The sequence below is a fragment of the Osmerus eperlanus genome, chromosome 7, assembly GCF_963692335.1.
Source record: "Osmerus eperlanus chromosome 7, fOsmEpe2.1, whole genome shotgun sequence".
In the NCBI taxonomy this organism is placed as follows: Eukaryota; Metazoa; Chordata; class Actinopteri; order Osmeriformes; family Osmeridae; genus Osmerus; species Osmerus eperlanus.
This window is the reverse complement of record NC_085024.1, coordinates 2,561,830-2,576,359: the sequence shown is the minus strand read 5'-3', so window position 1 is coordinate 2,576,359 and position 14,530 is coordinate 2,561,830. Positions and strand designations below refer to the sequence as shown.

The window sequence follows — 14,530 nt, the reverse complement described above, 5'->3', positions numbered from 1 at the left end:
TGGCTGTGAGGGGTCTGCTGGATGCGAGGAGAGGCAGGGAGAGGCAGGGAGCGTCTGGCTGTGAGGGGTCTGCTGGATGCGAGGAGAGGCAGGGAGCGTCTGGCTGTGAGGGGTCTGCTGGATGCGAGGAGAGGCAGGGAGAGGCAGGGAGAGGCAGGTAGCGTCTGGCTGTGAGGGGTCTGCTGGATGCGAGGAGAGGCAGGGAGAGGCAGGGAGCGTCTGGCTGTGAGGGGTCTGCTGGATGCGAGGAGAGGCAGGGAGAGGCAGGGAGCGTCTGGCTGTGAGGGGTCTGCTGGATGCGAGGAGAGGCAGGGAGCGTCTGGCTGTGAGGGGTCTGCTGGATGCGAGGAGAGGCAGGGAGCGTCTGGCTGTGAGGGGTCTGCTGGATGCGAGGAGAGGCAGGGAGCGTCTGGCTGTGAGGGGATCTATCCCTCGTCAGCCCTTTGGAGACCTAATCAGCATCACACGCACACAGGCATGATCACTGCACACCTGTCACCTGTCTGCTGCCGGGAAAGCATCGACCGGGTCCCCTGTGGACCGCCATGGCGTTTCCTTCGGGGGGAAAATCCTTTCAATAAGGATGGTTAAAAACGTCTTAGTAGTTTGGTACTTGCAGCCTAATGATCATTACTCTTGGTTTTATTGTCTTGTCATTAGTAGCAATAACATCGTTGATTAATCTATGACAACCAAGCAGCCGAAATGCAGTTCAGGGATATTTTTATTGTTGCTGCTTGTATTCAGTAACAATTTGCAAGAGTTAGTTACAAACATTCAAGCATTAAATACATAACAAAAGTTGAGTGGAGCTTAACTTGATCTCCTTGACTGCAAACAAGGGCACAGCTAAGTGGTTGGAGCATGTGACAGCAGATCAAGAGGTTGCAGGTTCAATTATCCTTTATATCTTGCTTTGGATTAAAGCATCTCTTCTGGTACCGGCTCTGTGATTTCAGTTTTTCAAATCTCCACTGCGCTACGCGACACTTTGGATGTATACAGGATATACAGTCCATGTTTTCTGCAGAAAAGACCACACACACACAGATGACACAGGGTAGTGTGTCAGTCTGATGAAGAACTCCCTCAAGGACAGGCCTTTCATACGTGGAGACAGAGCTGCAGCCCCCTGCACTCAACAGCCTCTTGTTCATATTAGTCAGAAACAGAAACTAACTATAACAGCATGTTTTATATAACAATCTCCAGTACATTAGATACAGTATATGCATACAGTATGCATATATACATGTATATACTGTAAGAGTCTGCTAAATGAATAACATTATAAGTTTCTGTTCCGACCGCAGGATGTGAACTTCAACATGCTGGACACCAGGGAGGTGGGCTTGCTGAGGAGTGTGGAGCAGCTGCTGTCCGAGGTGTTCATCCCCACCCTGAGGAAGATGACCCAGGGCTGGGGGGAGCCCGACAGCCCTCAGGCCAGGGCCGTCAAGCACGACTTCATCAGCTCCCTGGACAGCTTTGTGTCGGTGCTGGCCGGGGCACAGGAGAGCCTGCAGGAGAAGGTGATGCACTGAGTGGGGAAAAAAAAGATGATACTTAAAGTATACTTACGAAGCACAAGTACAAACATACTTGTTTTTTGGGGTGATTTCTCTGTTGTCATGATAAATGTGTCGGTGACGCTTGATGTTATCTTCAGGTGAACCTGAAAAAGTGTGACACGTTTGACCTGACGACCCTGAAGGGGCCTTCGGACTACCTGGCTGCGGCCAACAGCACAGAGACCACAGAGAAGATAGAGCTCTGCATGAAGGGGTGGATTAAACAGATAGAGCAGGTAAGACCAGGGCCTTCTGGAGATCAAGGTCTTTGGAGTTGAAATCTCATTAAATGTAAAACTATTTTTGTTTACTGTTACGTATGCTTCGAATAGTGCATATAGAGAATACAGTAGTCTATCTAGGATCAGAAGTGCGTAGTTCTAACAGTATTTCGGCGGTCAGAATCAATCAACAATCTGTGTTTCTGAGCCACCTCGGCAAATCTTCCTGTGGTGTTCCGTTAATGGTTCAGGTTCTGGCAGAGAGCGACCAGCTCAGGAAGGAGGCTGATGACCTGGGGCCCCGGGCAGAGCTGGACCACTGGAAGAAACGCACGTCCCGCTTCAACTACCTGCTGGACCAGCTGAAGAGCCCGGAGGTGAAGGCCGTGCTCGGGGTGCTCATGATGGCCAAGTCCAAGTTCATCAAGGTCAGGGCCTCCAGGTGCTCAACACGTTGGACCAGTCTGGGTGTATTTGGTTGTACAGTACCGTGCAAAAGTCTTACAATGATCAACATACACTTTTACACTACATTCTCTACATTATACTCTGCTGTACAAATACCAAAAATACATAGTAAAAAAAAAAAAAAAAAAAAGACTAAATGTAAGACAATATTCATGTAAAACATACTGGGTGTTTAATACTTTTGTAGTAGTAGTGTACATTTTATTTCTGGCATAGCATGATGGCATAGCATGATTCCTGAATTATTCAGATTAGTTTTTTTCAACATCAACACCTAGGATCAAGATATGGTGAGATCTTTGGCACCTCAAAGGCTGTATGATCCATTCCAGCAAGATTGCTGCAACATCAGAATCAGCTTTATTTATCTTGCCTTATCATTTCAAACTGACGGACCGAGCTGAGATGCGGTTCTCTCTAACTACGTCCTGAGGTAACTACTTCCTGTGGTTTGTTTTCCTCTGTGGTCTCTGTAGCCGTGGCGACAGCTGGATACGAGGATCACAGACTCGGCCAACGAGGCCAAAGACAACGTCAAGTACCTCTACACCCTGGAGAAGTTCTGCGACCCACTCTACAACAACGACCCTGTGAGATGTCCAGATACTATATCTTTGAAATATCCATTAAACCAAGTACCTACTAACTACTAAGTGTTTTCCCTGGAGTACATTCAATAAAATCATAGTAAAGGATATTTTATATTAATTTAAACCTTGCAATACTGTTGCCAATAATCCAACTGACCTTTCGCAAAACCCTTCCCCCAAACGGCATTGTCCAATAGTACCTTACGGTTAACAGTAGTACCTGCTATATAAATTAGTGCAGCTTGATAGGCTGGCAACAGTAACTAAGGTGGACGGGGCTTTTGCTGAAGGTCAATTCATTCCCGGGGTCCCAGATCACATGTTGTTCTGGTCATGGGGTTTTGGAACCCCGTCATAGCAGAACTTGACAGCCAGACGTCCTCCTGCTTCATGTAGTGCGTACTGGATCATGTGATGGATCATGTGATGGATCATGTGATGGATCATGTGATGGATCATGTGATGGATCATGTGATGGATCATGTGATGGATCATGTGATGGATCATGTGATGGATCATGTGATGGATCATGTGATGGATCATGTGATGGATCATGTGATGGATCATGTGACGTTTGGGAGTTCCCCCCAGGTGTCCATGGTGGAGGCCATTCCAGGTCTGATCAACGCTATCAGGATGATCCACAGCATCTCCCGCTACTACAACACGTCAGAGAAGATCACCTCCTTGTTCGTCAAGGTACCAACCCCAGCCTCACTGTGTAGCTTAGTGGTTAGAGCATTTGAGTGCACGTCAAGAGATCGCAGGTTCGAAGCCCCCGCCCATATGTCACTTTGGATAAAAGTGTTTGCTAGATAAACACATTATTATTATGAAGTGAGGTCTCACTGACTCAAAAGTATAGTTTGGATAGTGTTGTTTCTGGGTTTAGTGTGTCAAACCAGATTGCTTATTTAAAAAGCTGTTGGCTGACAGCTTGCTGGTTAGCTGGTACTGATGATGTTGCTGCTGCCATAATTTCTTTGATTCGACATTTGCTCCTTGCAAAGGACAGGGCAGAACCAAGTGTTACATTTGATTGATTTATGGGTTTTGGGTGACATACATGTAGTGCATGTAGAACGTACAGCAGAAGATCAAGGATCAGAAGTTCAGAGTTCTGACAGGATTTTGTTGGTCAAAGTCAAGCAGCGGTCTGTGTTTACCCGGAGCAGCCCAAAGTAACCACAGCTCTTATACCTAGATACATGTATACACTAAATGTAGATGTGCATGCAAGGCTGTGCCTTAACCCAACTTGTGAACCATTATCTTAACCCTATGTGTGAACCATTATCTTAACCCAACGTACCATACCCATTGATCTAATGTTGCTAGCGGAAGCTAGGGGTGTCAGGTAGCTGAGTGGTTAGAGAATCTGGCTAGTAATCAAAAGGTTGCTGGTTTCGATTCCCGGCCGTGTCAAATGACGTTGTGTCCTTGGGCAAGGCACTTCACCCTACTTGCCTCGGGGGGGAATGTCTCTGTACTTACTGTAAGTCGCTCTGGATAAGAGCGTCTGATAAATGACTAAATGTAAATGTAATGTAAACACTGGATCTAATGGTCCTAGGTTACCAACCAGATGATCACGGCATGTAAGGCCTACATCACCAACAACTGCTCTGCATCAATCTGGGAGCAGCCCCAGGAGCTGGTGTCAGAGAAGCTGAGGGCGGCCATCCAGCTAAACCAGGTACAGGTTCCTCCACCTACACAGGCTCCAGACACTCACAGCCGGTCTAAAGAGGGCACGGTTTGTTGTTGACAAGATAGAAAGAGTGTTATTCTGTCTCTTCTACAGGAGTACCAGAGATCCTTCCACAAGACCAAGGAGGAGCTGGAGCAGAGTTCTTCAGAAAGACATTTTGACTTCAGTGAGATGTACATTTTTGGGAAGTTTGACACGTTCCAGCGACGCCTCTACAAGATCCTGGAGATGTTTGACACCATCAACACGTACGACACCTTGCAGGACTCCAAGATGGAGGGCCTGGAAACCCTGGCAACCAGGTTTCAGGTTAGGACATGCCCCATGTGTTTGATGTCTACTTTTCTTTTTTTTAAATTTAATCTACAAAATCAAGCAAATTCTTATTCGATACATTTACTTGCACCTTCAAGCCTAAATTCTTGAATGTCAAACACACTTTTAAAAAACAGATTTACATTGCAGTTTGGATGTAGCTGTAGGTATTCGAACAGGTAGACTTTGTGTTTGACTTTGGAAGTGTAGTAATCTGCTCTCTCTGCTGCCCCTGCCGGACAGACTGCAGAAATGCAGGGGAAATGGGAGGTAATCGTTGTCTTCCTTTCATAGAATACATTTATTTCAAACATGTAAAAACATGTTTGAAATGTTTACTTTTCCATTGTCTTTGTTTCATTCTATGCATGCAGCCATTTTAACTGTTGGCACACAAACATATAACTCACAAACACAAAACCCTCTTTTAACAAAGACGTACCTTTAGTTTGACTTTGATTCAAACATTTTGTCTTCTATAATGTTGCAAATAAAAAGGGAAATTGTAGTTTCTGTCCATATAGTCTGATTGAGCACACTTGAGTTTTCAGGTCTCAAGTAACCAAACAAAAGCTGATTACTATCAATTACTAGTCTTGGCTGACCATTTGTTCACAGGGTATGCATATTTTAAAGTAAGCTGCATGGCAATTACCACTATTATACACTCAACTTGCTTTTGTAACTGCCTTGAGTATCTCCATGAAGCCTTGCCATCGCCTGCATGAGATTCAGTATCCAGGATACCTTCCCATCCTCACTGCAGAACTCTTATCAAGACCATTCAGCTGAAACACTACCTGACGCGACTGTTAAATATTAGGGTGTGGAGTCATAGTGGGTTTGGTGACTGTGTGTGTGTGTGTGTGTGTGTGAAAGCACTATGCTGATCATGCTACTCTGTGTGTGTGTGTGTGTGTGTGCGTCAGAACACTGTTCTGATTACTGATCATCCTACGCTGTGTGTGTGTGTGTATGGATATGTGCTTGTGTGTGTTTGTTTGTGTATTTGTGTGCGTGTGCATGTGTGTATGCCAGAGCATTGTGCTGACCATGAAGAAGAAACACTACAGCTTTCTTGACCAGAGAAGAACAGACTTCGATGTGGACTATGAGGAGTTCTGCAAGAACACCACCGAACTCCATGTATGGCTATGATTCTAGACTGAAATGGTTCATAAACGATTATGATTATTGATCTGAACAATTACAGAATCAATTTCAGAGTTTATTGCTGTTTGTCATTTCAGAACCAGCTGAAAACCTTCATGGATAACACATTTGATAAGATTCAGAGTACAGAGAGAGCTTTGAATGTACTGAAAAAATTTGAAAGGTACTTTCTTTGGTTAATTGATCTATATTGTCCTTGTTAAATGCTTTATCAGTCAAAAATGTATATAAAAAAGATACATAGTAAAAATACTTTATGAATAATCCTTAACATTCTTCACAGAAACATACACAATATGCTACCCCATACAGTCCATTATACACTCATCACACCCCCATGTCAAACCCCCTCTCTCCCCTCTCCCTCTCCCAGACTGGACATCCCTGACCTGGGTGTTGAGGAGCGGTACCAGAGCATCCTGCAGAACTACGGCCGGGACATTGAGATGGTGTCCCGCATCTACACCAGGCAGAAAACGGATCCCCCCATGGGCCGCGACCTGCCCCCGGTGGCGGGCAGGATCCTGTGGGCTCGCCAGCTGTACCGCCGCATCCAGGAGCCCATGGAGCTGTTCCAGCAGCATCCTGGCGCGCTCGCCACGCCCGACGCCAAGCGCATCATCAGGAACTACAACAGGGTGTCCCGGGTGCTCCTGGAGTTCGAGATGCTGTACCACCAGGGATGGGTGAAGCAGGTGAGGGGAGGGGAGGAGGGGAGGGGGGTTTGAGCAGAGGGGAGTGGGAGAGGATGGTGGATGGGAGATGGCGAGGGTTTTTTGCAGCAGGTGAATGTTTGGGCGTGGGGGCCTGGGCGGTGGGGTTAGGGTAAGTGTTAAGGTTAGGGTGAGGCTTTGAGCATTCTGAATGACTCACCTTGGGTTGATAACGTGTCACGTCGTGGTTCTTCAATGACAGTCTGATTCACAACGTTATGGAAACTTGCGGCTCTTAAGATGTCCTCCTCCTTCCCCAGATGGACGTGGCCCGGCTGGGTCTACAAGCCTCTCTGCTGGTCAGGTGTCCAGACACAGGCCAGCTGTATGTGAACTTTGACCCCGAGCTCCTGGCTCAGATCAGGGAAACTGATTGCATGACCAGGATGAGGCTGGAGGTGCCTCCCTTCGCTGTCTTCCTGCAGCAGAAGCAAGACTCCCTCAAGCAGAACTTCAACAAGCTGCAGGTCCGGTTCACTGTTCTGCTGCCACAGGCCCGCAGCACTGCGCAACAGCATGACTCCAGAATCTCTTTGAGGGTTCTGACCTGGTCCTGAGAAGATCAGAGTCACTGGTTCTGTCTAACTGTAGTTGATGCTGACTGGCTGTTTCTCTGTAGTTGAGGCTGATTGGTCATGTGTCTCTGTAGTTGATGCTGACTGGTTCTGTCTCCCTGTAGTTGATGCTGGATGAGAACTCCAGAGTGAGGGGAAAGATCCAGAGTGCCTTTGAACAACTGATCACACCACACGTAGCAAAAGTGGACGAGGCTCTGCTGCCAGGCCTCACTTCCCTGAGCTGGACCTCCCTCAACATAGACAAGTACCTGCTGCGCATCAACACTGCTCTTGGTAAGATACACACCAGTTGTGTGAGTGTGTATGTATTCTGTGCGTGCATGCATGTCTGTGTTGTCTGTGTGTGGGTGTGTCTCACATCTCTCCCCCTCCAGAGCACCTGGAGCTGTTGATAGACAGAGTGAACGATCTGGTGGAGTTCAGGATCGATGCCGTGCTGCAGGACATGAGTGGAGCTGTGCTGTGCGTGCTTCCAGATGATCCTCTGCCCTGTGAGCAGTTTGTTCAGACCACCAAGGTATCCCCCGACAACCACATTTACATTTACATTTACATTTAGTCATTTAGCAGACGCTCTTATCCAGAGCGACTTACAGTAAGTACAGGACATTCCCCTGAGGCAAGTAGGGTGAAGTGCCTTGCCCAAGGACACAACGTCAGTTTGCATGACCGGGAATCGAACTGGCAACCTTCGGATTACTAGCCCGATTCCCTCACCGCTCAGCCACCTGACTCTAGTCCAGTACCCAGTACCCAACAGTCTGCTAATACTGGGACCCAACCTAACATTATTGAACTGCTGGAACCCTGATTCCTGGTTCAGATCCCCTCCCCCACACACCATCGTACAGTACATCACTCTGAAAGATTATCGGTTATGATATGCGATACAATATACGATATAGGATATATGTAATATATGATATACGATTTTGACAGTATCAGTTGCTGCAGTGTGTGTGGTGTGACAGTCTGAGTGGCCGTGTCTTTGTCAGGAGCTGTGCATCCGAGCAGCCCAGAGCCTCCACACCAAGAGCACACTGGTGGAGGAGGCCGCCAACGAGCTCATCAACATGCTGCTGGACTTCCATCAGCCCAGGGAGGAGGCGGAGGACCGCAGAGGGGACAGCAAAGCAGCGCATGTGGAGGCTGAAGGTATGGCAATGGGAGTGTGTACGTGTGTCTGTCTGTGTGTGTGTGTGTGTGTGTGTGTTACCTGGAAGTATGGAAGCTCCTGGAAGTAAGAACATCTCCACAGTGTGCGTGAGTGAGTGAGAGAATATGTGTGATATCTGTTATACTTAATGTGAGTGTGTGAGAGAGAGAGAGAGAGAGAGAGAGAGAGAGAGAGAGAGAGAGAGAGAGAGAGAGAGAGAGAGAGGTGTACGACCTCTGTCATACCTCCAGTGTGTCACTCCCTAGGTGAGGAGGAGGGCCGGCTGGAGGGTCGTCTGTTCTCGCGCAACACCACGGTGCCCAGCGCGGTGCCCAGCACCGGGGGCGGCTCCCCCCTGGCGAGGAGGAAGAAGAAGAGGGATCTGATGGAGGTGATGGAGGAGGAAGCACAGGAGCTGCTCTCCCACTTCAACCACCGCAACATGGACGCCCTGCTGCGACTGACACGCAACACCCTGGAGGGCCTCCGCAAGCGCATCCACGCCTCGTCCCTCTCCCACTTCCTGGGTGAGCTCTCGTCCCTCTCCCACTTCCTTGGTGAGCCCTCGTCCCTCTCCGAACTGTTCTCTAACCCGACGGCCTGTTCTCTAACCCGACGGCCTGTTCTCTAACCCGACGGCCTGTTCTCTAACCCGACGGCCTGTTCCCTAACCCGACGGCCTGTTCTCTAACCCGACGGCCTGTTCTCTAACCCGCCGGCCTGTTCCCTAACCCGACGGCCTGTTCTCTAACCCGACGGCCTGTTCCCTAACCCGACGGCCTGTTCCCTAACCCGACGGCCTGTTCCCTAACCCGACGGCCTGTTCTCTAACCCGACGGCCTGTTCTCTAACCCGACGGCCTGTTCCCTAACCCGACGGCCTGTTCTCTAACCCGACGGCCTGTTCTCTAACCCGACGGCCTGTTCTCTAACCCGACGGCCTGTTCTCTAACACGACGGCCTGTTCTCTAACCCGACGGCCTGTTCTCTAACCCGACGGCCTGTTCCCTAACCCGACGGCCTGTTCCCCTGCAGCAGAGAGCGAGCCCGGCTCCCGAGGGAAGGGAGGAGGCCAGCAGCCCATCTTCAGGGCCAGCGTGACCCTCTCCATCCCCAACATCTTGATGGTGCCGGGCCTGGACGAGGTGCAGCAGGCCCTGAACCGGGCGGTGGAGTGTGTGGTCAGCGTGAGCAGGGGCGTCGGCCAGTGGAGCAAGGAGAGGATCTCAAAGGTAGGCTTGACTCTGCTGCCACACAGCCACGAAGTCGAGCATGGAGTCAATTAAGTAGAAATATGGAAATATTTGTTTTTTTAACACAGTTGAAAACTAAAAAGAATGCTTCATGCATCAAATTTATATTAAATTCCCAGCACATGAAGTGGGCTTTTATTTTGTAGTAATGAAAGTGAACTCTTACCCCACAGAGGAAGATGAGCGAGCAACGCATGGCTGCTCTCAAGCAGGACATCCCCGACAGCGAATCAGAGGATGGAGAAACGTCTTACCGAAGCTTGGCAGGTACAGAAATAGCCTCTCAGAAACAGCCTCTCAGAAACAGCCAATCAGAATGAGCCTCTCAGAAACGGCCTCCCAGAAACAGCCTCTCAGAAACGGCCTCTCAGAAACGGCCTCTCAGAAACAGCCAATCAGAATGAGACTCCCAGAAACAGCCTCTCAGAAACGGCCTCTCAGAAACAGCCAATCAGAATGAGACTCTCAGAAACAGCCTCTCAGAAACAGCCAATCAGAATGAGCCTCTCAGAAACGGCCTCTCAGAAACAGCCTCTCAAAAACGGCCTCTCAGAAACAGACAATCCGAATGAGACTCTGAAACAGCCTGTCAGAAACAGCCTATCAGACACAAGCCTCATCAGAGCAACAGAGCATGGCTGTCAGACTAGAAACAGACAGTAAATTTCAGGCACGCTTAAACAACCCCATTAAATATGTCACAAACTACATCCAAGCTGTTTCATCAGGCTGCTACTGTCTAGCAGCTAATGTAGCAAAGTCAAAGGATGAAAGAGATTTTGCTATTTTACAGCTTGCCAGGCAAAGCTAGTCACATGCATGACTTTATAAAAAAATATCTCTGTGCCGCGAATCTTCTAAGAAAATCCAAGCTGGGGTCCAGTGGATTTAGCCAATTAGTGTTTCTGTTTGTGGAAGTTTCAGAATGTCCCTAAAGCGTATCAGGAGATTAAAGAGTGGTGGTTGTGTGAAAGCTCATTCTGGGCATCAACTTAGTTTTTTAGTTTTTTTATGAAGATGAAATTGAGCTTTTACATGGTAGAAATTATGTATACTTTTTTCTGCTAAATTGGTCTACTTTGCCCGAACACTGGAATGATTTTAGACAGTAATCATTTTCACTACGAAACATTGTTCAGATACTTCCTTTCTATTCGTTACTCGTTGTCCAAAAGTGTGGCCGTGCGAGACAGCTGGGTTCGCAAAATCACAACCCCACGAGAATAATGTCAAACAATATGTGTAACAAACCATCTGGTGAATCAGGTTCCTCCTCAGCGCTCCACCACAGTAAAACGCTATGGACACATGTCAGGTTCTTCCTAAGTACCCCTTCACAGTAAACGCTATGGACACATGTCCTTTCTCAGAGTTTTGGGGGAGTTTCTCCTTGTTTTCTTCAAAGGGTTTCGCTTGGTTGTAGGTGCTGATCTGTGGGAAGCCCTTTGTGACATTGCCAGTGAAAGGGACCATACAAGTACTGTTCTGTTTGATAAGAGTTGTTTCCACGGCAGATGAATGTGCTTGTTCTCCAGATGGCAGCACCTCTGACCTGTCTGTGAGCCAGGCCCTGCCCTTCCAGGCCAGAAACTACTACAAGAGTGTGTCTGAGAACAAGGAGATCGTCAAGCTGGTGTCCGTCCTCAGCACTTCCATCAACTCCACCAAGAAGGTACATGCATGGAAGGAAGGAGGGAGGGAGAATGGAGGTACATGCATGGAAGGAAGGAGGGAGGGAGAATGGAGGTACATGCATGGAAGGAAGGATGGAGGGGGAATGGAGGTACATGCATGGAAGGAAGGAGGGAGGGAGAATGGAGGTACATGCATGGAAGGAAGGAGGGAGGGAGAATGGAGGTACATGCATGGAAGGAAGGAGGGAGGGAGAATGGAGGTACATGCATGGAAGGAAGGAGGGAGGGAGAATGGAGGTACATGCATGGAAGGAAGGAGGGAGGGAGAATGGAGGTACATGCATGGAAGGAAGTAGGGAGGGAGAATGGAGGTACATGCATGGAAGGAAGGAGGGAGGGAGAATGGAGGTACATGCATGGAAGGAAGGAGGGAGGGAGAATGGAGGTACATGCATGGAAGGAAGGAGGGAGGGAGAATGGAGGTACATGCATGGAAGGAAGGAGGGAGGGAGAATGGAGGTACATGCATGGAAGGAAGGAGGGAGGGAGAATGGAGGTACATGCATGGAAGGAGGACGGAGGGAGAATGGAGGTACATGCATGGAAGGAAGGAGGGAGGGAGAATGGAGGTTGTGTGGAGAGAGATGAAGGAAGGAAGGAGGCATATGAAGGCAGAATGTTGTATTAATCCAGCAGATGTTGTTATTCAAAGAAACATACAAAGAGTGCACATAGAAAGTACAGCGGTAGATCAAGGAGGATCAGAGGTGCGTAGTTGTAGGGGACCCTACATGCTGTTCCCTGTCCCTCCTCCAGGAGGTGCTAACAGCCCTGGAGCGCTTCGGCCGCTACCACCACATCTGGAGGCAGGAACGTGAGGAGACCCTGCTGCGGTTCTGCCAGGGGAACCCTCTGCTGTCTGAGTTTGAGTCCCAGATGCTGTACTACCGAGACCTGGAGCTGGAGATCAACGCCGAACCTGAGTACCTCAGCGTAGGAGCGCTAGCTCTCTACACAGGTGACGTCACGTTTCTGTGTTGTTTTGTACTTTCTGTAGTCACTATGCATATGTCGCTTTGGATACAAGAGTTTGCAGAATGAGTGAAATGTAATGTATTCTTATTTGGTTTGCAGCGGACCTGAAGTTGTCCCTGACTGCTGAGACTAAGAGCTGGATGGTGGACTACGGTCTCCACTGCAACAGGAAGTACAGGTGCGAGATGGAGAAGATCTTCCTGTTTGTGGACGAAGCAGGAAAGAAGCTCAACAGGCAGATCAAAGATCTGGACGACATCCGCATTGCCATGGCATCGTTGAAGGAAATCCGGGAGCAGCAGATCTCTATTGACTTCCTAGTGGGGCCCATAGAGGTACAGTGTTACTGCGTTACCCAGTGGTACTCCATTACCCAGTGGTACCACATTACCCAGTGGTACTACATTACCCAGTGGTACTCCATTACCCAGTGGTACCACATTACCCAGTGGTACTACATTACCCAGTGGTACTCCATTACCCAGTGGTACCACATTACCCAGTGGTACTCCATTACCCAGTGGTACTACATTACCCAGTGGTACCACATTACCCAGTGGTACTACATTACCCAGTGGTACTCCATTACCCAGTGGTACTCCATTACCCAGTGGTACTACATTACCCAGTGGTACCACATTACCCAGTGGTACTACATTACCCAATGGTACCACATTACCCAGTGGTACCACATTACCCAGTGGTACTACATTACCCAGTGGTACTCCATTACCCAGTGGTACCACATTACCCAGTGGTACTACATTACCCAGTGGTACCACTTTACCCAGTGGTACTACATTACCCAGTGGTACTCCATTACCCAGTGGTACCACATTACCCAGTGGTACTACATTACCCAGTGGTACTACATTACCCAGTGGTACCACATTACCCAGTGGTACTACATTACCCAGTGGTACCACATTACCCAGTGGTACTACATTACCCAGTGGTACTACATTACCCAGTGGTACCACATTACCCAGTGGTACTACATTACCCAGTGGTACTACATTACCCAGTGGTACCACATTACCCAGTGGTACTACATTACCCAGTGGTACTCCATTACCCAGTGGTACCACATTACCCAGTGGTACTCCATTACCCAGTGGTACTCCATTACCCAGTGGTACCACATTACCCAGTGGTACTCCATTACCCAGTGGTACTCCATTACCCAGTGGTACCACATTACCCAGTGGTACTCCATTACCCAGTGGTACTCCATTACCCAGTGGTACCACATTACCCAGTGGTACTCCATTACCCAGTGGTACCACGTTACCCAGTGGTAACACATTACCCAGTGGTACCACATTACCCAGTGGTACCACGTTACCCAGTGGTACCGCATTACCCAGTGGTACTACATTACCCAGTGGTACCACGTTACCCAGTGGTACCGCATTACCCAGTGGTACCGCATTACCCAGTGGTACTCCATTACCCAGTGGTACCACGTTACCCAGTGGTAACACATTACCCAGTGGTACTCCATTACCCAGTGGTACCACGTTACCCAGTGGTAACACATTACCCAGTGGTACCGCATTACCCAGTGGTACTCCATTACCCAGTGGTACCACGTTACCCAGTGGTACCACGTTACCCAGTGGTACCACATTACCCAGTGGTACCACATTACCCAGTGGTACTCCATTACCCAGTGGTACCACATTACCCAGTGGTACCACATTACCCAGTGGTACTCCATTACCCAGTGGTACTACATTACCCAGTGGTACTACATTACCCAGTGGTACTCCATTACCCAGTGGTACTACATTACCCAGTGGTAACACATTACCCAGTGGTACTGCATTACCCAGTGGTACCACATTACCCAGTGGTACTCCATTACCCAGTGGTACTACATTACCCAGTGGTAACACATTACCCAGTGGTACCACGTTACCCAGTGGTAACACATTACCCAGTGGTACTCCATTACCCAGTGGTACCACGTTACCCAGTGGTAACACATTACCCAGTGGTACCACGTTACCCAGTGGTAACACATTACCCAGTGGTAACACGTTACCCAGTGGTACTCCATTACCCAGTGGTACCACGTTACCCAGTGGTAACACATTACCCAGTGGTAACA

At 48.6% G+C, this 14,530-nt stretch overlaps 1 protein-coding gene across 1 annotated transcript in view; it reads left to right on the top strand.

Moving 5' to 3' along the window:
* The window catches only part of dnah5 (dynein, axonemal, heavy chain 5), a 91,665-nt gene that overhangs the window by 12,158 nt on the left and 64,977 nt on the right, over positions 1-14,530 (top strand). Inside the window, exons 5-24 of the mRNA XM_062466486.1 lie at positions 1,314-1,532; positions 1,670-1,807; positions 2,044-2,220; positions 2,737-2,850; positions 3,442-3,549; positions 4,424-4,546; positions 4,655-4,870; positions 5,915-6,022; positions 6,127-6,212; positions 6,423-6,744; positions 7,023-7,229; positions 7,442-7,613; positions 7,715-7,857; positions 8,336-8,495; positions 8,763-9,023; positions 9,531-9,727; positions 9,922-10,015; positions 11,284-11,420; positions 12,199-12,400; positions 12,517-12,752. Of these exons, the coding sequence (XP_062322470.1) occupies positions 1,314-1,532; positions 1,670-1,807; positions 2,044-2,220; positions 2,737-2,850; positions 3,442-3,549; positions 4,424-4,546; positions 4,655-4,870; positions 5,915-6,022; positions 6,127-6,212; positions 6,423-6,744; positions 7,023-7,229; positions 7,442-7,613; positions 7,715-7,857; positions 8,336-8,495; positions 8,763-9,023; positions 9,531-9,727; positions 9,922-10,015; positions 11,284-11,420; positions 12,199-12,400; positions 12,517-12,752 (3,420 nt within the window). The remainder of the gene's footprint in view (positions 1-1,313; positions 1,533-1,669; positions 1,808-2,043; positions 2,221-2,736; positions 2,851-3,441; positions 3,550-4,423; positions 4,547-4,654; positions 4,871-5,914; positions 6,023-6,126; positions 6,213-6,422; positions 6,745-7,022; positions 7,230-7,441; positions 7,614-7,714; positions 7,858-8,335; positions 8,496-8,762; positions 9,024-9,530; positions 9,728-9,921; positions 10,016-11,283; positions 11,421-12,198; positions 12,401-12,516; positions 12,753-14,530) is intronic.